The sequence below is a fragment of the Daphnia pulicaria genome, chromosome 4 (assembly GCF_021234035.1).
Source record: "Daphnia pulicaria isolate SC F1-1A chromosome 4, SC_F0-13Bv2, whole genome shotgun sequence".
NCBI lineage: Eukaryota > Metazoa > Arthropoda > Branchiopoda > Diplostraca > Daphniidae > Daphnia > Daphnia pulicaria.
Genome location: NC_060916.1, coordinates 18,353,697 through 18,379,549, shown reverse-complemented (window position 1 = coordinate 18,379,549; position 25,853 = coordinate 18,353,697). Strand labels below are relative to the sequence as shown.

At 41.4% G+C, this 25,853-nt stretch overlaps 3 protein-coding genes across 10 annotated transcripts; 2 read left to right on the top strand and 1 right to left on the bottom strand.

Annotated features, from left to right (window-relative positions):
- Window positions 1-432: 432 nt before the first annotated feature.
- Window positions 433-5,937, bottom strand: LOC124335875. Of its 2 annotated transcripts, none has more exons than XM_046789366.1 (5): window positions 5,672-5,937; window positions 4,330-4,615; window positions 4,000-4,270; window positions 2,687-3,937; window positions 433-2,619 (listed from the first exon to the last, which is right to left on the bottom strand). In XM_046789366.1, exons 2-5 carry the CDS (start codon window positions 4,579-4,581, stop codon window positions 668-670), a joined length of 3,726 nt encoding a protein of 1,241 aa, XP_046645322.1. In that variant the 5' UTR covers window positions 4,582-4,615; window positions 5,672-5,937; the 3' UTR covers window positions 433-667. The 2 variants fall into 2 exon arrangements, with proteins under 2 accessions (XP_046645322.1, XP_046645321.1); XM_046789365.1 differs by having other exon boundaries at window positions 5,678-5,937.
- Window positions 5,938-6,148: 211 nt separating this feature from the next.
- Window positions 6,149-8,618, top strand: LOC124338054 (kelch domain-containing protein 2-like). Of its 2 annotated transcripts, none has more exons than XM_046792094.1 (10): window positions 6,149-6,431; window positions 6,521-6,697; window positions 6,759-6,841; window positions 6,905-6,993; window positions 7,063-7,213; window positions 7,274-7,585; window positions 7,642-7,754; window positions 8,103-8,263; window positions 8,314-8,375; window positions 8,438-8,618. In XM_046792094.1, exons 2-10 carry the CDS (start codon window positions 6,596-6,598, stop codon window positions 8,574-8,576), a joined length of 1,212 nt encoding a protein of 403 aa, XP_046648050.1. In that variant the 5' UTR covers window positions 6,149-6,431; window positions 6,521-6,595; the 3' UTR covers window positions 8,577-8,618. The 2 variants fall into 2 exon arrangements, with proteins under 2 accessions (XP_046648050.1, XP_046648051.1); XM_046792095.1 differs by having other exon boundaries at window positions 6,150-6,431; window positions 8,323-8,375.
- Window positions 8,619-9,353: 735 nt separating this feature from the next.
- LOC124338078 (synaptosomal-associated protein 25-like) lies at window positions 9,354-24,396 on the top strand. Of its 6 annotated transcripts, none has more exons than XM_046792132.1 (8): window positions 9,354-9,480; window positions 14,236-14,345; window positions 19,312-19,353; window positions 20,870-20,918; window positions 21,357-21,474; window positions 21,633-21,761; window positions 21,881-22,025; window positions 22,592-24,396. In XM_046792132.1, exons 2-8 carry the CDS (start codon window positions 14,262-14,264, stop codon window positions 22,658-22,660), a joined length of 636 nt encoding a protein of 211 aa, XP_046648088.1. In that variant the 5' UTR covers window positions 9,354-9,480; window positions 14,236-14,261; the 3' UTR covers window positions 22,661-24,396. The 6 variants fall into 6 exon arrangements, with proteins under 6 accessions (XP_046648088.1, XP_046648089.1, XP_046648090.1 ...); XM_046792133.1 differs by lacking the exon at window positions 20,870-20,918 and adding an exon at window positions 19,986-20,034; XM_046792134.1 differs by lacking the exon at window positions 22,592-24,396 and adding an exon at window positions 22,161-22,264.
- The last annotated feature ends 1,457 nt before the right edge of the window (window positions 24,397-25,853 follow it).

The window sequence follows — 25,853 nt, the reverse complement described above, 5'->3', positions numbered from 1 at the left end:
TTCATTGAAAGCTACAAATTGTTTAGGAAGACCATCCAAAGCACTGGACGCTATTTTTCACCTTTTGTTGATTGTTGACATCGATGCTCATTTGTTCCCATTTTCAAACAAGTCCTTGAAAAACTGGCAACGGTGGATACTTGTACTAAACGATGGGATAATATTGTTTATGATTGTCTAAGTCAAAGTTAGGAACAAAAAATATTATGGGAGCCCAAAACTATGGAACGCCAAAGGGACAAAAAAGAAAAAATTAACTGCTCCAAACTCCAAAGTTAGCATTAGGTAGCAGCGTGCTCTCCAAAAATAAGTGCTCTCTCAGTCTCTCGCCCCCGCCTTCTAGCGGGCGGTCCGGAAATTTGGTGGCTATAATTGCGGTAGAAATCAACAGCAAATCGAAATCGACGATATAAGTTTTAAAAAAAAAGTAACTTCGCAACAGGGGTTCTTTTATTTCTTGGTATACACTCGATGGTAATGATAATAAAATAATAGGACGTGACGTGAATTCAGATGAAAAGAAACCAAAAGTTTTTCAAGTTAAAAACAAACAAAAAATTTTCACAATAAGTCAAGTGTCAACTATAGAAGTAAGTCGCGCTTGGGGCGTTTAGGTGGAGGGACGACACAGACAACATCATCTGTTACCAGAAGTAAATCATTACGGTTAAAAGCGGTTACATCTGTTACGGACAAAATCGGGCAGCTGACGGCGCAGTGGTTTTGCTTTCAAATTTGCTTGACCAAGGCATTCCTTCACCAATTCTACCATTTGTGCTTTTCTGAGAAATAGAGTCCGTTCGTACTGTTTACGGGTTTTCGTAATGATGCATTGCGACTGTTTTCCACTTGCAGACGTAACAACCGAAACACTAAAGTTGTAAGACAGGTACTTGGCGAAATCACGAGCCTCAGCGATTCGAGTAAATTTCTTGTAGGTCATGGACTTTAGTGACGAATGAAGAAAAGCCTCCACTTCAGGATGATCCGGCAGAACAGCTTTAGGCTGGTTCCAGCTAAATAGCGGTTCCTTCCAAGACGCTGATTTGAGTGACCAGTTATCCACGATGAGTAGGAAAGCAGCTACAGCGGGACAAGAATCTTTAAGAGCTCGCTGGATAGCAAGATCTTCCAAGAAGACCCGCAGAAAAAAAGATGGGGAGGCTGCGGAAACACTCAGGGCAAATGATTGCCAACACTGTTCATCTTCCAGCCACAAGAGGCAGTCCAAAATTGGGGTTGCTGTCCTTGAAGATACAAGCGGTACAAATTCCAATGTAAAGAAGAGCCTTGATGTGTCGCGATAGAAATTGAAGCAGACGGGAAGTGTCTTAATATTTTGACTTTTTTTGGCTTCCGATTTGTAGAGCTGCAAAACAAGTTCCATGAGCAATGAAACTGGTAGTTTGGCAATTAACGGTTCAAAGGTTTGGGCGTTGATCTTCGGTTCAATTTCAAATCCGTTCAATTCGATTAAGAAAAAAAAATTTATGCAATTGAAGAGGACTTCGATCCGTATTGGTGATTTGGAAGCGGGACAAGGACGACACATTCCCATGATCAAAGTTGGTACAAGTGAACTAAAGGTTTGCATGGTGATCAGCTTCGATTTGGAACTCAATGCTCCCCACACGTCCGAAACAAAAATTAGGTCAACAAACAAACTGTACTTTTCTCGATTGCCCCAAGTACTTATTGTGGCACATACTTGCTTGAGTAAAGATTTTGTTAATGATGCGTTACCCAACTCAATAAAAATCTTGATCACCTCCAGAATTCTTCGCTGGCTGAGCATTTCGGTTGTGTTTTTCTTCAATCGCAAAATGATGACAGAGCAAAAATGAGAAATAATCGTGACGGTGGAAGGAAGCCTTCTCAAAAATATGGGGCTGGTATCATACCAAACATCAATCAAGATGGTGGTTAACTGATGAATATTCAAGGTTAACTGGCTATCAACAAGCACTTTCATTAAAGACTCGCCTAGGTCAGACGAAAGATCTAGCTGCAATATTCGAGGAGATGAAATAATTTTTTGCAATAATGTTTTCGTAGGAAGATCGTTACTCTTCTCAGAGGTGACTTGAGCACGGACGACGTTGGATAGGAAAGATTGAAGCCATTCTGCATTTCCAATGCGGGAGTAACAGAAAATCAAGTCAACTACATTGTTCTCCTTGATAAGGGGAGAACCAAGCTCACAATAGGTCAGAGCTTTGCATAAGGCCTGGAACATCATTTTGCGAGATTCCGAATTGTGGGATTGCGGGCGAGTTCGAGCTTCCAACTTTAGCACCAGGTCGCACTGCATTGATAATTCCAATTTGGAGAAAAAAGATGCTACCGACGTCTGTCTTTCTTGATTGGCAGTTTTGGGATCTGCTTCCAGTAAAATGATCAACTCCATACAATCATGAATATCAGCCTTTTCCATCCTCAGGGCTTGCGATTTGTCGATGCCGCTGAATGCGGAAGAAATGCAGTCGCCAACTAATTTGGCTCCTTCTGAGCAATCGACATTCAAGAAGGATCGAGCCATTTTCATTACAGGTACAAGCTGTTGGAAGATTCGATTAGGAGAAAGAATTTTCTCAATGGCATCGGCGCAGTCATTCCACCCTATTACAAAACAGAAGATCACTTTTAATAAATGCAAAAGAATTTGTGGATTCGAAATAATGTTTACCAGTGACTCGACACTCGAATTCAACGATCGCCTCGGCAACTTGTTCAGTTTTGATTCCTTCGAAAATTTCTTGACAGTCGCTGGTTCGTTCTGCTTGTGGTATCTGGAAGTCTAAACTTAAAACTTTTAAGAGAGCAAGGCCTTCTTCGCGCGCTTGCAAGTCGATACAAAGACGGAGTAATCTTTCTGTCAATTCGCCTTCTCTTAATGCTGTTTGGTTCCATATAGTAAGCCAAGGATCAGAAGAACAGAGTGTAATCATCTTTCCTAAATCTTCAGTGGCCTTTTGCACGCTATCTTCAAGCCATCTAGATGAACTTTTAAATTCCAATTCTTTCAGGAGCGCATCAAGGCCATGGCGACAATACATCCGAAACGATTCACGCTTAGGCCAAATAACCAAAATGAAGTGCTGGATGTACTTTTTGCTAGAGATGGTGTTGAAATTTCCATAGCAATCTTCACCACACTCAAGACGTTCATCTTCCAAGTAATTTTCAATGCTGTTTGATGTTGGAAGTTTCCGACGAAGTCCAACACCATGCTTCTCCAGATTAAAATCACAACTTAACTTTCTGGGCACATCCTCCGAGTCCAACCATCGCGAAATTTTTGTAGAAGATTTGATTTTCTTGTAATTCTGGCATCTGCACAAATGGCGTAAAAGGGGACTGTGCCAATCCCTTACAGCACGAATAGTTGCAACAGTTTGTGTAACGACTGCTAAATGCACGTCAAGAAAACAACAACACTGAAAAAGCTGAGCCAACTCCCGGTCTTTTCCACGAAGTCGACGAAATCCAAAGTCTTTTGCGTCATATTTCTCTTCGAGAACAAAATGCAAAACGTCGTCGATGTCGATGGCTTCCGTATTGGATACTGCATGTGATTCTTTCGATATAGTCATATTTGTCATGTTCTTGATTTGGGGGTCGGCACTTCCATCGGACATCCAAGATGAGAGCGTTTCTTTTATCTCCTTAAGGGCGGTGAGAAAAAAAGGGAAATCTTGTGGAATGACAATCTTGGCATTAGACCAAACAAGGTTGAATTGAAGTGTTAATCTTGCCCCGCATTTTACGGGTTCCATTGAATGTTTACAGTTTTCGTAAAATACGCAAGTATAAAAACTTCGATCGCTGTCCTCCTCATTTTCGAACAATAATTCTTTTCCTTGATATTCCACGTTGAAACGTCCACCTTCATGACCACCTTCCACTGGTAATTGAAGAATCATAGTACCGAACGAACCTTAAAAAAAAAAAAAAAAATCGATATCCTAAAACAACAAAAACGCAACATCTCTTACATACCATATTCTTTCCCTGATTCCAAGACACACTGGTAATGACCACCAGACTCATACAAGATCAACTGATCAAGTTTTGCTTGAACATTCATCAACTCAGAAGGCAGGTCTAGATGATGCATAACCATAGATGTCAAGCTAAGGTCATCAGAAATTGTTGACACAAGTTTTGAGGCATCTATTTGTAAGGCGAATTTTTTAGAGCAGTCCAAAACCCTGTTGTATCCTTTTCCACAATATCCTACTTTAGATATTTCTTTAAGCCTTTCAATATCCTGTTCAATTACAAAGAGTTAAAAAATTGCCATGTTACTTTTTGAAACACCTGAAATACCTGAACAGAAACTGGAATTGGAATGTCTCCAAGTTTGTCAACTTTTAAAGGATTCACAGTAATTTTGTCACAAAACAGTTTTTTTCCAAATCCAATGTGAGCTTCAGTACCTTCTTTTCTTAAACTTACAGCTTCAAACAGGCGTCTTTTATCAACACCAGTGCTTGGGCAGTTGTAAAAATGAAGTGTTTCGAACTCTTTCCTGCAGAATTTAGGTATTCCATGAAATAAGAAATCTTGAAAATTTGACATCCTTCTAGTGATATGGTAGTATTCTGATTGTTACCTAATAAACCACAGATAAAGAAAAACACATTACAATAAAGAAAAATAACATTGATATTGAAAGAACATAAATTTTATGGAAAAGTTAATCTAAGGATACCAAACTTCAATGTGACAAGAATAACAAAATTATTTTTAGGAAAAATCTATTGGCCCCCGGATTTCGGGGGCCAATAGCCAAAAGTGCTATTGGCCCCTGCCGCTAGGGGGACTCGGGGAAAGGATCGCGCCTCACAGCAGTCTTTTGTTTTTGAAGTCACTGCCTGTGCCTTTAAACCATAGCCTACGTAAGTTACGGCCAGCGAACGTACGTTCGCCGCTGCAAAAGTTGGGGAAGTTTCCACCCACCCACCCAACCTAGCCAGAAGGCATCCTGTCCTTCTGACACAGCATTGCCAGTTTTGAAAGGGGATAGCGAAGGAAATATTCGAATTCATACGTTAGCAATTTTTACAAACTGAGTAAGTAATTAGTAGCCTATTGGGTATAGCGGTGGATTCCCATTAGAGTAGTTTTAGGTTCAAACCTGTGACGGTCTTTATCCATTTTTAATCATTTTTCCTTGTATTTCCTAAATTTTTAAAATGAAATGATGGAATGCCTAGATTCTGTAAAAAATGCTAGTTTTTTTTTTCTCATTTTTTAAACAAAATCTGAATTTGTTTTTTTTTCTAAGTCCTTGCCAAAGAAAAGTCCTTGGTTAAAATGAAAAAAAAAACTCGCATAGAATCTAGGCATTCCATCATTTCATTTTAAAAATTTAGGAAATACAAAGAAAAATGATTAAAATGGATAAAGACCCGCACTATTACAATTCAAACCAAACGAAGTTCATTCACACAAGATGGCAGATTTAAGGTGTTTACGCTTGATTCAATGTGTCAATTGTCAAAAGCCTGCTGGTAGGCGCGGCCCTTCCCCGTAGGCCCCCTAGCGGCAGGGGCCAATAGCTTTCCCCCGGATTCCGGGGCCAATAAGCCCAACCTTATTTTTATAGCTTTAACAAGCTTCTGTTTGAATAGGCAGCTGGTGCCGCTGAGCTATTTATAAAAATAACACTTACAAAAAAAAAATATCCATATAATTTTAGAACGCCGTTTAATGGAACGCCATTTTTTTTGCGAAGAACGGTTTAAAAGATAAAGAACGGAAGCAAAGAACTGTCGGCCCACGAGTGTAGTTGCCAGATCGCTCAAAAAACAACAAAAAAATGAAATATCAGCAGAGCCAGAGCCAGAGCAATAGATGCCTGGTCGGTTCTCGGCTGTGTTGGCTTCCCTATCCCGGTTTCAGGGTAAACGTAAGCCGATTTGGAAACTGGAATGAGCGCTCTAGTGAGTGTGTCAGCTACTACGCTCAGCTACTTTTGAGAGCCTAGATGGCTCTGTTTCCAGTTTCCACTTCAAAATTCTGACAGGCCCCGCCCTAAAATCTCTGAAAATCGGCTTACGTTTACCCTGAAACCGGGATGGTATAGCGCGCGTTCAACGCCGCCTGAGCTCGCTCATCGCAACCCGTATTGCACACACAGCAGGAAGCACTCTGGTGGAAGTGGAAGAAAACGGAACTATATAGTCGTCTGCTTGATGTCTCAAAAGTTACAAATTAAAAGCAAAATCTCAAAATCTCGTACAAAGTATTTGATTTATACAGGAAAATTTTAGACTGTCTGAAATTTAATCAGTAAATACATATCATTCTTGAAATTGTACCATCTATCGTGTATGTGAATCTATGTCATTCGATACCGATTAAATAACTTGGATCAATTCTTTCTCAATATGAAGACTGAAGCAAAAATTTGCTTGCAAAATTAGGTAGGAATAATGAATGAGTTTAAATCATAATATAAAAATAAGTATCCTGTATGTATGTGAAAAAATTAATATTATTTTATTTTATTTAGATAACTGATCTGAAATCAAAAAACTTTCTGACTGACGCAACTGATTTGGTAGCTTTCTATAGAATTAGGGAAGAGATGTATGATGGTGTTGATCATAAGCTTCTGAGAGTTGGTCATGTAGCTTTGGAGGTTCAAAGATTCAATGGGCAGTTATTGCTTGTATGGGGTGGTTACATGGTAAATAAGGTGTTAGAGTAAACATCTATATTTGACTGAACTGAATTTATTTTTTGATTAGCAAAACCCTACTGAAAACACAGTTGAACAAAAATACCATGATCCAAGTGAAATCCTATTGTTTGATCCTGTGATTGCAAAATGGTAAATCTAAAATTTATTAAAATTAATCATTTTCTCAGTATATATATCATTGAAAAAAACTAGGACAACAGAATCAACCAAGGGTCACATACCTCCTGCAAATTCTGGTGCTTGTGGAGTTGTTGTTGGGGATCTTTTGTTCATTTATGGAGGTACTTGGTACTTGATTTAAATGTTTGATAAATATTTGGTTAACATAATTTTCTCTTGTTAAAAAAAAGGATATTTTGGAGACCCTGATCTTGAAGGAAATAGTAATAATATTTATCAGCTCAATCTGTTTACCTGGATTTGGACAAGGCTAGAACCTGATTCAACAAGATGCAAACCACTTCATCGCGACAAGCTAATTGGTTGGGCTTACAATAACAAGTAAACACCAAAATTATAGTTGCACTCATTAAATAGATCATACCAGTTTTTGAGTTTCAGGGTTTTCTTTTTTGGAGGATTTGGTACCCCTCCTGCGGACGGTGATCGCAATGCTGATCAATACGAATACGTTCCTGATAGAAGCCATCAGTGGTATATGGGAAGAGGATGGAATAATCAGTTAATTGCATACAATATTGACGGCAACAAATGGGAGAGGCCAGAAACGAATGGACAGACTCCTAGTCCTCGTGCAGCTTTAGCTGGATTTCAATGCCGATCTCGTGTCTATGTATTCGGCGGGAGACTTCAAGGAGCACGGTTAAATGATTTGTACGTTCTAGACTTAATGTCTATGTCGTGGAGCGAAAAGTAAATCCAAAATTCAATTCATTGGTTTCACTGCAACTAATTGTTTACAAATCTAGTTTAAATACAGGCAAGTTCTTCCCGTGTGGTCGATCGTGGCATTCTTTCACGTATATTGGATCATCTAAAGCAATTTTATACGGTGGTCTGTCAGCGGAAGGAGAAGTAATGGGTATTGAATCTTTAATGAATTTCCTGAGCCAAATATATATTAAGTTATCATTTTTGTTTTATATAAGTATCGAGTTAACAGTCAGAATCAAAAATTAATTTGTAAATTGTTGTTTTCACTAAATTTTGCTTGTCGCTATTAGGCAGTGTTAATTCAAGGATTTCATGAAGTAACTCCTGAATCAATTAAAATATTCTTAAATCCCCTACACTGCCTCAAAATCGCAGGTTAAAATATCAGAAAATGAACGTACTAGTCATTGTTGAATTCACATGAAATAGTGTAAAAAGAACGTACGCTTTATAATGTGATAACAAAAACATGTAAATTGACCTTTTTTTGTAACAGGAGATTGTTGGATATACGATATAGATCGCAATTGTTGGACGGAAATGCCTTTAAAGGTATCCGATAAACGACTGTGGCACCAAAGTGTTAAAATCGATAGCGATTGGATCGTCATAGGAGGAGTTAGGAATAACATACACAACAACCAGCAAGACGGCACAGTAATTTACTAATTTTTTAAATTTAATTCATTTCATGGTAATATTTATAGGTCTTACAGATATATGCTGATAATCTGTTGTCGGTGTCTGTCACTCCTAAAACTCTTCTAAGGTTAGTACATTTATTTAATGTATTATTATAAATTTATGTGATTGTAAACATCTTGAAAATAGATGCTGTGTGGAATTTATTGCTGGATACTTTGATAACGACAGGCTAATTGTTTCTCTGCTACCGAAACATTTACAAGAATTGATCAAGGCTCGAAGTCAGAATTCGGAGTTCGCAAATATTTTGAAAACTAATAGTTAAAATTTGCTTCAGTGTCATGAATAAACGTTCTTTTTTTCCCTTTTTGTTTCTCTATTTTTTATTTAGAATTCACGGATGGAATGACATCAAGCGTTGTATAATTATACGATTTTTTTCAGCGCTAAGAGAACTTGGTTTCGGATGACTAGTACAGTTAATAAAATAATAACAAGCGCAATGCCTTCGATGTTTTGAAATTTTGTGCTTGTAGCCTGATAATGTATAAAGGAATATATAGTATTAAGTGCAGGAACTCCTAGAGAACACATGGTGAATGCGATTATTTGCGTGTTTGTCAAGGTTTCGTATACATAGTTTGTTCGGCGTCCGAATAAATGGACAGGTTAATTATTAATTTTTGTAATACAACGCAATAGCAGCCTCTTTGTTTCTAAGGCATAAATAATTGTCATAATAATTGTTAAAGAGGGTTTTTGCATTGTGAAACAATCGAGCGCTATATCTCATGTTTCGGGGTTTTTTTCCTCCTATCAAGGAAGTAAATGTAAGGAGCTGTGTCAGGAGCTATATGACAGCGGGAGTTCCACCAGTTTCACCTAGTTTCACGACCTTCTGAAAATTTCTTTTCTCAACTTGCATTAATACCGAAGCAATGAAAGGTGCTTAATCTGTTAATTCAACTGTACAGATTATACTGTATTTAAATTTGTCACAAATGAAACTTAAATACTAAGCATCGATATCATTGCATATCGATTAATCTAAAAATGTATTAATCAATATTTTTAACACTCCTTAGCTACTCCTTCATGGCGCTTCACTATTACGTCTGCTTGGGCGGTGACGTACTGGTCGGACGTTGTTACTTCGAGCTGTCATATTTAGTTGTGAGATAACCGATCAACCGGGAAGTTATTCTTTATACATTTGACTCAGAACACAGGTAAGATTTCAATTTGCACATTACCAATATTTGGAGTATTTTGTGAGAAAGTTATGTAGTTACAGTAAGAGTGAGCCAGCACTGCAGTCTGCCTCTCTTTGTATGAGCTTTACTTGAAGATTATACAGTTTTTGTTGGGAAAAAGGACACCAATAGTACTGTCATTTAAATTCATACAGATATCGCAGTATTCAATTTTCACTTATAAAACATATCTTGTATCACAGGATAAGTGTTTGGGTGTCGAACTGCAAACAAATAATTTTCTATTCTTCAAAAACATTTTGAAAAAAACACACAGTTTACTTAATCACGTTTTGTTATCATAAGGAAAACCAGTTGCAAACATTACCACAGAACTTTCAGCATTTTTTTAGATCACCAAAGAGAAAAATGGATGCATCCTTTTCATAAAAATGTATCATTAACATTCGTGTTTCTACCTATATTAAAAACCTCACATATGCAGGATTATTTTACTACGATCATGAAAAACATGATTTACTATTATTTCTTGTCCACATCATTATTTTGTTTGGATAACACACAGGATTGTGTTTACTTCTTACAAATGAATCATGTAGTCTATTCATGGTGATACCAAATAGATTAAATGTTTATTCATGCATGTGCGCGGATAACAAGATTTTGCACAGTTCCATTATTCTGATGATCGAACTCATTCTTTTTGTGAGACGTGAGTTCGTAGAGCTTTTAATGAATTTCACGATTCAGGGAGACCCATTTTTAGGAAAACCCAAGATTATGTTTTAAATTCTAGTTTGTTACAAAATAATTTCTTTCAATTGATTGTACAATATAAAGGCGCTGAAAAAGTGAAATCGCTCCACGGCAGGAGATTTTGCCGGACATATTGGACCTGTTCCAGCGTCGCCAGGAAAGGGGATGGCAAGGACAGGCTTCCGTAAAGCAAGCGAGAGAATAGGAATGGGAATGAACGCTGGTCGTTGTAAGATGGATCACATCTGCGTTGAGGGAAGCGTCGATCAGTGAGATAAATCCTCTAGGGACTTTCCTACAGACTGCCGCGTCAGTGGTGACCGATCAAGCAACTAAACAAGGACCGAAATATCCCATCATATTAGAAAGAATTTTTTCACCAGATTACGTTTTCGTTTCTTTCAAAAAGAGTAAAAAAAAAACCTTTCTAGAGTTAATTGGTTGCCAGGAGACCCCCCCCCCTCCAGATGAAATCCCAGCAGCCTATGGAAAGCCAAAGCGATATGATAGCTACGAAGCATGTTTCAGTTTATAAATGGCTGAATTGACAGTTCCTTAGCAGTATGTCTGCTACATTTTGGATCGAAAATGACGAAATTTTGTTTCCCATTTATCTGCATATTGTGGAGAGATGTGTCAGTCCAATGCTTAATATTCCAGGTGGGATGTTCTTTGCTGATTAACTGAAATCTTGTTTTAGTCGTAAAGGGTTTATTTATGAAGTGTAAAATTTGGTGGGAATTTTAAAAAAAGCCTACGCTTATTATCTTGTTCCACCATAGTGTTTGCCGCGATTTTTTTTTTGTTCGATTTTTGATCTTTCGAAATAGGTGATGAGGGAAATGACAGGCTTTTGAAAACAAATTTAAAGTTGAAATATCTTTCGTAATGGTAGGCTTAACTACTTAAGTATATCATTTCCGCGTAAAGGAAGTGTTTTGGGTTGTTTGCATCTGAAAATACTTGTTTATTTGTGTGTGTGTGTGTGTGTGTGGTTGGGGGGAGTTGTTTGTTCGACGGTTTACCATTGAGTGGTGACGCCAAGTCAAGTTTCTTTGCTTTAACTTCTTGCATCCACTAAAACTCTAAACCCTATTTCCATCAATACTAAAACCATTTCTGAAGTTTGACCGATTGTTTGTCCATTCTATTGTCCGACGCGTTGACGCTCTTCACCGTCCCTCAAAGTCTTAATATCTCGCTCAACACTGATTCCTAATGTTGACTTTATCTCATTCGTACCATATTGACAAGTCAGACATCTGTTTATCAAGTTCTAACTCTTAAAAAAAAAGACGAGTGCACTTTGCAATCTTTGAAGACTAATAATCAACTTCTTCAACACATCTCGTCGATGATGGTTAGTGTTTAACTTTCAGGCCATCCATTCTCGAGCTTCACGGATCGTCTTTGATTCTAGCATTATTTGTTTTTTAGTTTTCTAAAAGGATAACGGTGCTGAAAGATCGATGAGTAACGTTGTGTGATACTTTGGAGGTTATCGGCGTCACATGCACAAGTAAAACCCCTCACGCAATGTGCCTTGTACCTCTTTGTTTGACTAGGTCGTCTCTTGAATTTTTAATGACAGTTTACTTTTGTTTTCTCTGAGTAAGAGACGTGGGTTGATCTGGATCATCCATTCGTTGGACCTACTGCAAACGAACAGCGTGAAGCAATAACAGAGAGAAGGAGAAGGGAGAAGGCTGGGCTTTTTTCTATTGATCCAGATTGTACACTACCCGGCTTTCGGGCGGCTGCTCCTCCTTCCAGCTGACGCCATTCTTTTTTTTTCTTTTGCAATCTTTTCTTCTTTTTTTTTCTTTTGTTTGGTTCATGCATAACTCGATCGTCATGGGTTTCAGTACTTGCCTCCCACGGCCTAGAACATCTGCGTGATTAAAATTATCGTTTGCGTGCGAACCCAACTCTTCCGAAATAAGAGACGACGGCCAGAAACGCAAATGAGATTTCAAAGATATAATAATATAGATTTTTTTGTGTGTATAAGTTAACAAAACCCGATTACCTCGGAAGCCGCCTAGAAGTAGACGGGTGTGTCAGTCAAAAGACTTAAAACGACTTTGCCTGTCAATAGGCAAATTTTAAAGAAGAACCCATTCTATGAGATGATGACGTTGGTCCCGCCTCTGCCCCTTTTTTTTCTTCTTTTTCCCTTTGAAAATTGGCGTTGTTGTATGCGAGGCAGAGATTACACCGCTAGTGACGCGTGTCGCTCACCGGATGAGAGACTCCACATAGTGCCGATAGCGGTTCTTCGAAAAGTTTTTTTTTTTCCCCTATTGAACTTGTTTTACTCCGGGAAGCAATTACCAAGTACGTTTTGTTCCTCCAATTTACTTTTGAACAATTGTTGTAAGGAGAGAGTTGGCCAGCTTGCGAGCTGGAGCTGGAAGGTATCACGAGTTAAAATGCTGGATAATGACACTGTCTGTCTAGAGAACAGTGGTTTGTTGTACGGATGGGCAGTTCTAACCAAAAATTAGCCAGCGAAAAGTTCTCGTTTGCCGGGGTTCTTTGACTCTGCTGTGCTCCGTTTTACTTGTTCTTTTGATGTTAGATTGTCTCATTCTTCCGTCTCGATGGTGGATTTATTTCGATTGTCGTCGTCACGGTTCTTGATCAGATGGATCCGGTCCAGCAAAGCTTATCGGTGGTCCGGGTGTCCCTGCTCGTCGTCGCCAGTCGTAACGTTTGGCTAGTCAGCCACTAGACTGCGTTGTTGTGCCGGGTCGGGACCGTAGAACCGCCGAAACTGAATCGAATGTTGTCTGACTGTGCGTGTGTTGGGCCACAAGATAACGACAGAGTGAGAGAGAGAGAGACCGCAGTGGGTGGAGACTGGGCTCGGGATAGATGCGGGCGACCTTCATGTAGACGCCACCCGATGCCAAAGAAGGATGAACCAAACGGGATCACTGAAAATCAATAGTAGCAGCAGCCCCCATTGCCCACACCGACCCCCTCCTCCCTCTTCACTCTCCCGCGTGAACCAACCGTGGCTGTCCTCCCGTTCGCGCATCACCCGTTACTAAAGTGGAGATCGAGCCAACTCGCAACAAAAATCACTTAGTTGTTGGGATTTTGGGGTTTCACTTTTTCTTTCTTCTTTCCCCGTAGTGTGTGCCGACATTAGTGACAACTCTTGTCGCTAGATGGTGTGAGCCACCGAATGTCTTTTCTATCGACGCCGTGCACATTTGTAACACAAATACGTAGCAAAACATACTTGCGAAAGTAGGAAGTAACCTGTGCTTGCAGTATTGATCTATAACGGCGCCATGCTGCCGTACATGGATTTTTCAACCCGATGCTTATTGTTATCGCTAGGTGGCCTTTTGTAGCGCCACATTTTCTTTTTTTGATTTTTCTTTTCCGCTCCGTCCGTCTCTTATTGTTCCCAACGTCTCGGTCTGTCACCAATAGGAAGCGGCGAGTAATGGTGGGTCCATCTTAACATGTTGCTGACCCATAACATTTGACCATCCCGTAGCGATAAAGAAACCTGCCTGTCTACAAGTCCATTAGAATCTCTACTGTTGGATCTGTGTGGCTGAAATAGCCATAACCTGGCAATAACATAGATGTAAGAAATGCGGTAATTGTATTGAAGATACAAGGAAGACATAAGATCAAGTTCCCTTTTGACCTGATCAACTCTTGTAGCATTTGTCGTCGGCCACAAGCGAATGTCACCATGTCAGCTCACTGTTTCATCGTTGGTTATTTCCGAACCGATCGAACCGAGAGCCTGCGGACGCAGACTGGAGCTCGATGGATTAATCAAATCGCCCATTTTTTTGTCTGAGAAAGAAGAGCAGGATTGGGGGGGGGGATATGGTAGACCACTTGCTTTGATGCGACAGAGTTGAAGTGTGTCTCAGTGTCGCAGTGATTATGTTGAGAGCATCATAACTATAGTCGAATTCCCGTTTTACGTCATCTCTTATTATTCTACTATTTAACGTACGAATTTCTCGCTTCTCGTTACAGGTGACTAACTCAAAAAGGAAGCGAAGATGGCGGCCGCAGTGGAAAATGGTGGTGCTCCCAAGACGGAATTGCAGGAATTGCAGATGAAATCAAACCAAGTCACCGATGAGGTAAGCCTGTCAACTCCATTCTCTAGATGAGGGCAGACGATCGTTTCACTTTCAGCCAGCCAAGTTTTCGTACGTCTAGTTCTTAACTAGCCGTAGCAGATTGCCGTTTGACATCGGATAGCACCCGTGTCTCCGACATCCGAGAGGCGAGTGTGTGCCTGATTGGTCAGGTCTGTTGATGTCGACAAGTCAACGCCATGCCCAGTTGCTGCTGGAATATGTTAACTTGCAAATATTGACGGAAAAGTACTGAATAAAGGCTGGCGCTGGCCGTAACGGTATATATATTGCCAATGTCAGCAAATCAAATCCATTTATTGGAGTGAGTCAAGCCAAGAATGGATTCATGTTTGATGGGCTGTGTGTTTTTATGTCTGAAGGCAGGGCGAAAAATGTTGCGAAATGCCCTTTTTTTATTTTGGTTATTTTGGTATTCATAAAACTGGGCCAGCCAATGTGGAAATGTCGCTGCTGCTGCGTAAAGGTGGAACTAATTCGTTGTTGGTACTTGGGGATGTTTGAGAATCTAACAGACTGAGCGCACGAGACCGTAGTTCGAAATTCGATAACTGCGTCAAACCGGATGCGCGCGGGCGCTTTGTGTGCGGCGCTGCCCCAGCGTTTTTGATCAAAGTCTTGTGCCTGCCCGAGCGGGCCGTTTTCGCCTCCCAGTCGCTTACCGCTTCTACTTGGTCCTCACGTCATTGTTGTGCGCGTGAACGGGCTCAACTTGATGCAACCGCGCCGCTTTACTTGACGAACACCCAGCTCTGCTCAGCTCTGCTCAGCTCTGCGTTTTCCATTGCATCTCGACAGATCGACCGAGCCGTTGCGAGTTGCTGTTGGTCCGCTTCCGGGAGACGGGACCGCATTTCCGGCATCTTTCATTCAGCATCTTCACAATCGCGTCAATTAGTTTAGCCCGGACCTCATTCCCGCCCGCACTCGCCCGGCCGGCCGGAGAGGAAGAGCCTCGTCGAGAACAATTTGAAGGAAGAGAAAGTCACACGGAGCGGAACACTTTTGGCGTGTGTGCGAATTATTCGTCTGCAAAGGGCGACGGAAACGGACTAGCGGTGTCATCGGACAGGTGCGCCGTTACAGAGCAGCCTGTTTCCGCCGTCCCGATCGATCCGCTCATCCCGGGTTTTTTCTTTTTTTTTTTCCTTTTTTCCTATTTCTCCCCCACTGGCAGAAAGCACTCTGAGCTGACCAAAAGCGGTGCTGTTTCGTTTTTCTCACCCGAGTCTCCGTCTCGACCTCCCAGTTGTCTCATCTGTAAATCCGAAATTTGTTCGTGACACCTGCGTTTTTTCCTTGGAACCGCCGACGACCCGAGATTTCGATTGCCTGCCATCCAGCCGAGTAACGTCTGACCCTCTTTTTGTTTGTTTTCAACGCTGTCTGTGTCAACGTATCGATCGTGAAAAACAGTAAGCAAAACAGAAAGTGAAAGTGGCGAGAAAAGTTGCTCTCCCCCTCTCCTTGTAAACTCGCTCATTGACGGACTCGCTCGATTGTCACGTATTTTTTCGACGACCGTGACGTACGTGCTCTGTCACTTCTTCTTCTTCTTCTCCTCCTCCTCTACAGCCACAGTCAACAACGGCCCCAATGTCTTCTTCATTAGTCTCTTTCTGCTGCGTCTCAGTCTTCGATCAGGTGGCAACTTATTTTCGGCGACGCTGTTGAACGATCGCTGGTGGCTGTGCTCGACCAATCTCCACATCTCTCCATTTCTTCCCGTCTCCTTTTTGGGGGTGATTGTAACCGGTCCTTTTTTGCCGTCGGACCCCTTCCCAAGGGCAGCAACCGGAGCTTCCGACAAATCCACCACCAGCACCTAGATCAATCGTGAAACTCCATCGTCCCGGTTGGCTTCTAATTCCAGCCGAGAGCCAATAGACGACGTAACGGCGTCGCACACCCTCATCCGAACATTTGAAATCGAATCTTCCAATTGCACATCATTTACTCTCATCATATCCTATTGCACTTCTTGAGTGGTTGTTTGTTTGCCGGAAGAGATCGTTGTCGTGCCTTTTTCAGTCTATTTGAACTGGTGAAAGCATTGCGGAAGTGGAGAAACGCCGAACTACCTGGAAGTCGGATAACCCTGGAGTTCGTCAAATCTGCCCACAGGGATTGCGCGCGTTGGCTGACGTTACTTCCAACTCTCCCCCCCCCCTTTCTCCAGTGGTTTTGTTGATGTAATTAGCGTCGCCCAAGTGCCCCTTCCTTGGCCTTTCTTTCGTTTCTTTCTTCCATCATCCATCTGACGTGTGCGCTTCTTTTATCTCTCGATCATCGGAGAGAGAGAGAGAGAGAGAGAGAGAGAGAGAGAGTCCCGACCGCCGTCCTATCTGTGCGTGTCGCACTCGTCTGTCGATATTTATGATGGCTATCCTCCGCGCCGAATAAGAAACTACAAGTCAAACTGGACTGCACGAGTGCTCCGACATTTTCCCCAAGTTGATAGTTTGGTCGCGTGCCGGACGTCACCGTTTCACTACAACGGACGTTTCCTGCCCTTATTTCGATTCCCAGTACTTTTTTTCTTTCTCTCTCTCTCTTTTTCATATCCGTTCGTTGCGCGGCTCGGCGTTTTCTTCTCCGTCGTTCGACAGGAAAAGGAAGATTTTCCGAAAGTAAGAGAAAGATAGCAAGCTCGTGAGGAGTGTCGAGAAGTGGCGGAGCCTTAAGTCTGAATTTCCCCAATCGGAATGCACAACTGACGACAATTTGTGCCAAATCGACGCCAAAGGCAAAGATCGGAAATCCCGTGTGCCTACCAATTTCCCAGGCCTTTTTACAAATGGTCGTCTAGAGGTGCCTGTCGTCGCCGCCGCCGCCCGTAGGTATGGATCGCGTTACCATGGGAAACGATGACTCCGCCGACTACGTCACTGGTATCGGTATGTTAGCTGACTGCCGTCATGCACCTTCCACCATGCAACTCGTTCACTGAAATAGATACAACCAACAACCAACTACTTGAACTCCAGGAGGTAACCCAACCGCCGACATTCTATCGGGGAGAAACAAACAAGTAAGCCGTCGCCAAAGCTATTGGGAGGCAAAGAGACGAGATAATCGTATCATCGTCGGAGAACTTGAGCGTGTGTGTGTGTGTGTGTGCTGCTGCTGTTGTCTATTGCGTTGTGTTCACGTCCAACCATTGTGCAATCATGGGAATCGAAACGGCGCCAGGTAACAAGAGTAAAGGCTCATCGACGGCGGCTGCTACTGGACCCAACTCGGGCAAGAACCCGCCGGCCAACCCTCCAGTCCGCCAGTTTGCCAATCAACTCCAACAAGATATCGAAGATGTTACCGTAGAGGTGAATATATCATGTATACGACCCGCCTCGCCCCTCACCCAAAAACGAATAAAACAATAAATATCATAGTTTGATACAGAGTAAGAAATGGCAGGACATTCTTCGTGCGCAATAGCGAGATTCAAGTCGATGTGTCACATAGTCTCTACTTACACGTCGGTTGGTGTCATAAGGTGACAGACAATCCATCAGTCCGTGTTAGCGTTTTTTATTCAAAAGGTCCGAGAAAGGCTTTCAATGCTTTCAGCGGATACTTGAGCACGGAACTGAAAGAGAGATGGATAAACGCCACCGAGGCAACTGGATAGGGGGGGGGGGGCAGTTACAGAGAGACATATTTAGCGTCGTGCTAATCATCAGCTGTGTCCATTTGCTGCAGAAAAGATGCCGAACAGATAGAGAAACATGCAGCTGTGGACGAGTTTGTGTGTCGAAAACCCGCCTCTTAGCGTCATTTGCCAGGTTGCTGCCCCTTTTCCAATTTTAGAACACCTTCTTCTTTCTTTCTTCTTCTTCTTCTTGGTCTTGTTGTGACTCGGCCGGACGGCCGGAATAACCTTGTGCCGATCATCAAAGGCGCCGGTGTAGCGACGATAACGGCGCGAGACGAAAGATGCGCATGGGCAAGCACGTCAGAATGTCGCCGTCGCTGAGGCTTGTTGGCTTCCCGCGGTCTGTTTCGTCATTGTCAGAAAGAAAAGAAGAAAAAAAAAATAGTCTTGCCCGGCAACCCCTCAGACTTCAATGAACTGGCGTTGCCAGGACACTAAAAGCAATCCACTCTCTCTCTCTCTCTATCTGGGAACACGTGAAATTCATTCTGCGGTTGCTTTAACACGTTTTTTTTTTCTCTCTCTCCCTTGTCGGGTCTTATTGTCTGTACCTAAAACGCGAAATGACGCCGAGCCGGTCTTCTCTTACCTCCCATCATCATCTTGTTTTCGCTGCACGTAAAGACTCCTAATCTGGTCTTGGGCTGTTGGCCTACTCTCGAGGCCGACGCCCTTCTCCTTTATTAATCTATATTCATGAATGTACCGTCGTTTCCTACACGGTACACAACCGACGACGCCCACGTTTCTCACCGACGTTCTTTCATATTTTCTTAATCGTCGCTTGAATTTTCGGGCGACTTTCATGCAGTCAACAGCCGAGCAGCAACCGTGGGGTCATTGTTCGATTCCTTCAGATCTCCATTTTCGTTTTTTTTTTCTTTTTAAAACAGCATTATTTGGTTATTTCGAGCTATCCTTAGTCACGTCAGAATGAAGTATGTGCATATAAATATTCTGGTCTGGAAGCTGGTGGAATGATTATTCGATTTCCTCAGCTTCTTCTCTTGAATTATTTCGAAATATCGCTCTGACCTTTTCCTGTTGACCCCAATTCGCCTGCCAGATCAAGTTTTCTAGCTCAAATGTTTCCCGGCAAAAATTCAATTACAGTGCACTCGAATAAATAAATGGCTTTATTCCTATTTAATCTGTGGAAAGTGAAACTATCGTCTGCCTTTTATATTTTCTTTATTTTTAATTTTTTTTTTTTTTTAATTTTTAGTAGGTCACACAGTGTACTGTATACAAGATCAGTTTAATTAAATTTTCTTTTTCTTAATCTTTTTCAAGTCATTGGAGAGTACTCGCCGGATGATGCTGCTCTGCGAAGAGGTAAGACCGAAGTTATTGACTTAATATATTTGCGTCGCACACGAGTTTATATGAGACATGTGCGAATGGATGGGTGTGGTAAGTCTAGTGTTTTCTTCGCTAGAAAAAAATATAAAGTTTTCAACCCAAGATGAGTAATTCCTTCTTAGCTAAGCTAAAGTTCACAGGGTAAACCAAGCAGAGTGATGTGCGGGATTGTAATCGTCGTTTTTTTCGCACAGCGCTGCGATCTTATTGATTTTCACAACTCGTATTGTGCCTGTGCGTTGTAGTGGTTTGGTATTCACGTAACGCAAACATCCTCCGCATCGAGCTAAAACATTGGACTTGGAACTATTCTCATAATTTACGAATAACAAAAGCTCAGTCGCCATTGAATACGCAAACTCTGGTTTCTAATTTTAATCCAATATACGCCCATCCGACTCGCTAGTTATAACTTTATAAGTCAATCAGTGTGCACTAATTTGCACAGCAACAGGCGACACTATGTCAGACACGTAGGAGGTCTTGGGCGATGTTGGGTTTTCTTATTGTCTAGAATCCGTGTGTTTTTTTTCTTTCTGAACTTTGGTGGCGATCTTCTATCAACGGTACGTGTCGCCATTGTTTTTTGTTGTTTTTTTTTATAGAGCAAAGAGGCCGGCATTCGGACACTTGTGGCGTTGGATGACCAAGGAGGTACATTGATGTGCAACAAACACAATATTTATTGGTTTCAACAACATTCTTTATTGTCGTCTAAATGTCAATACTGCCTCCTTATCACTTTTCATATACCGATTTGGTCGTGATTTATTAGCCGTCGCTTTCAAACAACGCCAGTTCTTTTTTTTTTTTTAACTGTTGTTTAGCTGTACATTACTCGCTTGAAAGAGTCTCTTCGTGCATGAAAGAATTGATTCTGATTTGCTGATCTCTCTTATTTTTTTCGTATGGATGTAGAGGAAATCCTATTAAATTGTTAGACGCTAGCAGATGGGACTGTTAGTGATAGTTCCATCTTATCATCGGATGCTTCTATTTTGTTGGAATGAAGTTTAAAAGAAAATCTCCGAACGAGGTGTCCAATCCAGAAAATTAATCAAAACAACTTCAGTACAAAACAAAAGCCAGGATGTGGTGAAACAATCAACTTTAAATTATTTAAAGATTATCTTCGATATTTTTGTTTCTTTATCATTTTTAAAAAGGTTGTATTTTTGGATCATTTTTGGCTTAATTTAAAAAACGCAATGCCTGATTGGGTGCCAATTTTAAATTTCCCGCTCTTTCTTTCAACATCGCGTAGTTTATTTACACTACACTCACTAGAATAAGCAACTGTCTTTTTAATTTATTTTTTTCTCCAAAATTGTTTAGTATATTTGTGTTGATATTATTTTCCTTTTTTTTTCCATAGAGTCTCACTATCGTTTTCGTTGAGCTCGTTATTTGGGTTTTGCTTGTATTTTTCGGTTTCACTTTTCTAGCTTTTTGAGTTTTTTTTTTATTTTCTTATTTTGTTTTACTGTAGAGCCAAGATGTTGGTGCCAAGACTCTTGAGAATTTGCACGGACAAGGCGGTAAGACTTGTTTTTATTTTCAGTTTCTCGTGTTGCATTCGAATTGCTTTGAGCAACTTGAAATCTCGGTGATCCTCAATGCTGGAAACTTGCTAATTGGTGATTTCATCTGTAATTTGCTTGCTGTAATTTGAACTCTCGGATCACTTATGGAGCTTGTCGTTTCTTGCCTATATCAGTCTTAACCGCTCCGAGAGATTCTCCACTTTGTTACCTAGCACCTCGTCTGATTCATAATTACAGCACAACTGCCAGTGCCATTCGACAATCTTTGCTCTCAATGATTTTTTGTTCATAGTCATCTTTATCCATTTTTATTTCCTTTTTCGTTCACGATCTTGCTTCATGTTTCTTGATATGAGGCCGGTCCCAATCGTTGATATAGACACATGTTATTGATTCGATGGTAATTCAAGATGTCTTAATAAATAAATACAGAGCAACTGGATCGCATTGAAGAGGGCATGGACCAAATCAATGCCGACATGAAAGAAGCCGAGAGTAATCTAGCGGGCATGGAGAAATGTTGCGGACTCTGCGTCCTACCCTGCAACAAGTGAGTACCTTGTTTGTTTGTTTTCTTTCCTTTCGTTTTTCAGTTTCAAGTGAAGCGAGCCGTTTGAGCAGGAACTGATTTCTCTAATAATCAGGACGAAAACTTGTTGAATTTAAAAATATCGATGATTGTTATTTATTTATTCCATCTTTTCTCAGATCGTCGCAATTCAAGGAAGACGAAGGGACGTGGAAAGGCAACGACGATGGCAAAATAGTCAACAATCAGCCAACCAGAGTTATGGATGAACGCAACGGAGTCGGTCCAGCAGGCGGTTACATTGCCAAGTAAGACGCGTCGACCCCACACGCCTCAAAGTCCGCCACTCGAGTGGCTTTGACGGCGATTTTGAGTGGAATTGTCGTCGTCTTGTTACATTGTGCGATTTCGTTTTCTCTCCCAACAGGATCAGCAAGGACGCCCGAGAAGGTGAAATGGAAGAGAATATGACCCAAGTGAGCACGATGATCGGCAATTTGCGCAACATGGCCATCGACATGGGCTCAGAAATTGAGAACCAGAACAGGCAATTGGATCGAATCAACGCCAAGGTAATTAGGCTAATTGTGATGCGCCAAGCACGTGCTGTCGTGTGGGACTCGTTCAGTGTCTACCGTGGTGGATGATCTTTTGATTATTGAATTATTGAAATGTTGGTGATTTGTGTGGAAAACGTTTTTGTACAGGGAAATTCAAACGTCACTCACGTCACGGAAGCAAGCCAGCTTGCTGACAAATTGCTGAAATAAGCTCCAATTGACGAGATGAATATGTGCAGTACGGACAATAAGCACATTTGACATTTTTATCCCTGCCTTTTTGTTGTTTTCCTCATTTCGTTGTCGGCTTTGCTGTTTGATTTTATGGTTGATTCATTTTTTCCTGGTGAGGGGAGGGAGGGTGTGGTTGGGTTGGGTTTTTGCGTATTATTCGTCGCGCTTTTGAAACGCTCTCTGTCAGAATATCTGACTATTTAGACATGTCCTTAGCTATTTATTGCCTAATAATCGCGTTTCCGCCAGAAAAATGAAACCATTTTAGAGCTGCAGTTGTTAGAGCGGCAATAGACGTAATTACTATTGATTGTTAATATTCTCTTTTTTCTTCTCATTTACAGGGTGAATCTAACGAGAACAGGATAGGTGTCGCCAACCAGCGCGCTGGACAATTACTAAAGAAGGCCTAAATGAAATTGAATGGATTGGCAAAATAAACTTTAAAAAAAAAAAACCAAACAAAAAAATGGAAGAAACAAAAAAACAAAACCAAACAGAAAACCGTCTTTATCAGTCTGTCGGTGCAGGAAGGAAAAATGTGGATTAAGACTGAAGGATATTCGACTGTGTTTGTTTCACTTTTTCAAAAAATGTCACAATTTTTTTCTTTCTTTTATTCGTGCATGTCGTTTCGGCGACAAAACTTAAGTTGCGTGCTTGACAACTTCTTTACTACTCCCGTTCTCTAGCTCTCGATTTCTTCTCGAATTTTTTGTCCACATTGCTGCAATAACGCTTCCGACCACGAATTTTTCAGAAATCAAAAATCATCACAATAATTCACCCACCCACCCCCACCCCTTTCCCTTTCCTTCCCCTCTAAAAAAGAAAAGCAACTCTTCACTTGTGAACCCCGTCGTAGCCGTTTCGTATTTCGTTTTTTCTCCATATGGTGTCTGCCATTTAAGTTATCTAATTTCTCTTTTTTTTTTTAACATGTACAGTTCATGTTCCTGTGCTTTTGTATTTTCTTGTGGCTGTACAACAGATGCTTCTTTTTTGCTGTGGTTAATTTTTTTTTTCTCCCCCCTTTCTCGTTATTACTTTGGGTTTTTCTTTCTTATTCTTCTCGTACTCGTTCGCTTCTCCTCCAACCGATTCAATGGATCCAAAATTCCGTTTGACTTGATACATTTGACTTTGGATTTCTTTGGTTCACAAGTGCGTCCATCGCTTTATACCTTCCTATTTTTTCAACATTTTCAACAATGGAATGCGACTGTAGGGAACTCGATTTTTCTTGCATTCGCTTCCTTTTTGATTTCTCTCCTTTTGATTTTATACCGGAATTGCATTTAATTTGCGCCATCCCCTGAAACTCGCTCTCTGGTTGGACGCACAATCCTTCGAAATGCATAGAAAGAAGAAGAAGAAAAATAACAAGTCTGGTCCATCACAATTTGCTGCCGTGTCCATGATTGGCAGGGGAAAAGTGGGTCCGATAGTCGTAATAACTTTGCAAAAAAAAACAAAAGTCAATGAACGCAAAATTGCAAAATCCTATGTGTGCAAAGCGAGAGAGGGGGCGGGGTCTAAGTTGGCGTTTGAGGAGTTTCGTTTTATTTTGTTCGTTGTGATAATTGAAAAAAGAAGTAATAAGTTACACGTGAATGACTTTACGTTGGGTCGTCTGCATTGCGTTCGTTATTCATTACATCGAAATTTGGGAATCGTTATGTGGTAAATAAAAAAAAATAAGAACCGAATAAAAATTATTTAAAAAAAAACCAAAACAAAACAAAGAAGAACAATGGGAAGTTTCATCCAGTTGGATGTGGTCTTGCTATCGCTGAGATTTCTGGTCGGCTGTTTTCATCTCTTCATACATATATAGTCTCTTTTTCCTATAGTCTGTTTTTTTGAATTGCGTGTCTCATTTATATCCATTTATACTTGTGTCTAGATGTTGACTATAGTTCATCTAGAATATCTTTTAGCCACTACAAAACCGACAAAATCATATTATCGCTCTATTCTTACTCCCCTCGCCATACCCTCTCTACCATTCGGCAACCATTCTATCCACACTTCAATATCGTAATGTTTGTTCTTTCTCTTGAGATATTACTTCAAGATATGAGTGACGGTAATGGTATTCCTCCACGCTGTTTGTATTTTACTGGTTACAATACACATTTAGACCTTATATACCACGGATTGATCGCTGCAAGCAAAGAAATGTCGACCGTGCCTACCCCTTTCATTTATTCCCATGAATGTTTAGATATTATTTCGTCACCGTATCAATTACGCGTCAGCTGCCTTCACTGGCGTCTGTTGAGACCATCATCAGCTGCCGCTTTTGATTCTCTGTTTGACGACTATCGTCCCGCTGGAAATATTTCCTACTAGTCACACAGCGTGTTTGTGCGCTGCTTATGATCGCTCACACATCACGTTCCTGATGTTAGTCTCTCCGGCAATAACGATGAACGAATCATATGTCGAAGCGTACAAGGAAACTGTGATCCAACAGCATTAGGCGTTATCGTTCATTAATTTCCGAATCATTTCTATAGTGGACAAGCTTTCTTTCTGAGTTATTGGGAAACTAAATATAGCCCACCAGAGTGCGCAGTAGAACACTGCCGATGTGGCGGATATTATATAGTTGCCACCTGACAAAGGCCGAGCCGAGCGAGCAGCTAGCACTCTGCTAGCAGCCTCCGATATCGTGGAGAGAGCCCGTTTCTTTATTATCACGTCGTAAGCGCTATGGCTGCTTGGCTGATGGCAAAACCGCTAAATAGCCAAACCCCTACCGACCTTGACGTGTATAATATTCAGATGTGTTAGGAGGATCTCAAATGACCCTTAAATGTTCGTTTTGACTTGCTTTTCGCCTTTTCGGAAGATTCAGATGCCGACGCTGTGAGCCACTGTTGCTTTAGGTGTCTCGTTATTCTGAAGAATGGCGTTGATGTATATTCCGTAGGTTTTTCTTTTTCTTTTCCGACCGCAGGAAACTGGCTGCTGCTGGGCTGGGCTGGGCTGCTGCTGCGGAACTCGGCCAGGACGGAACTCGGGGCCAACTTCCAGCCCCAGCGCAGCTAGCTCAGCCAGCGCAGCCAGCAACGAGCGGCCTGGAATCTTCAGCATCTGGATCTCGGAATCTCAACTATATACCGTCAAACAGCTATATAGCCAGCCATGCCATGCTGGGGGGAAAGTCAACGAGGGGGAGGCGGAAGAATGTTAGTCACTAGTCATTGGAAGTAAATTTCTTACCATACCACAGCAGCGGCGGCACGGCGAAGTTGGTGACAGAACCAATTGTCGGTATTTTCTAACCGTTCCCGCGCATGTTGAATCGCTCAGTGTCGCCATTCATTCGGTAATGTGTCATTTCCATTCCCTCATGAATATAGTGGACTACCGGCTACCGGCTACCCTTTTCGACGGCCGCTGACATCAACTTTTCCTCCCGACGCCTCTATGCGCTCGTCTCCAAGAGTCCAAGGGAAAACTTGAAACTTGGGTGTACATTTGAATGTTTCATCAAGGTGCCCCACCTTGAATAGGGCTCTAGGCTAGCATTATACAACGCAACGCTCAACATCGCTCTAATATTCAATGTATTTCAAACTGTGAAAAACTGTGTAG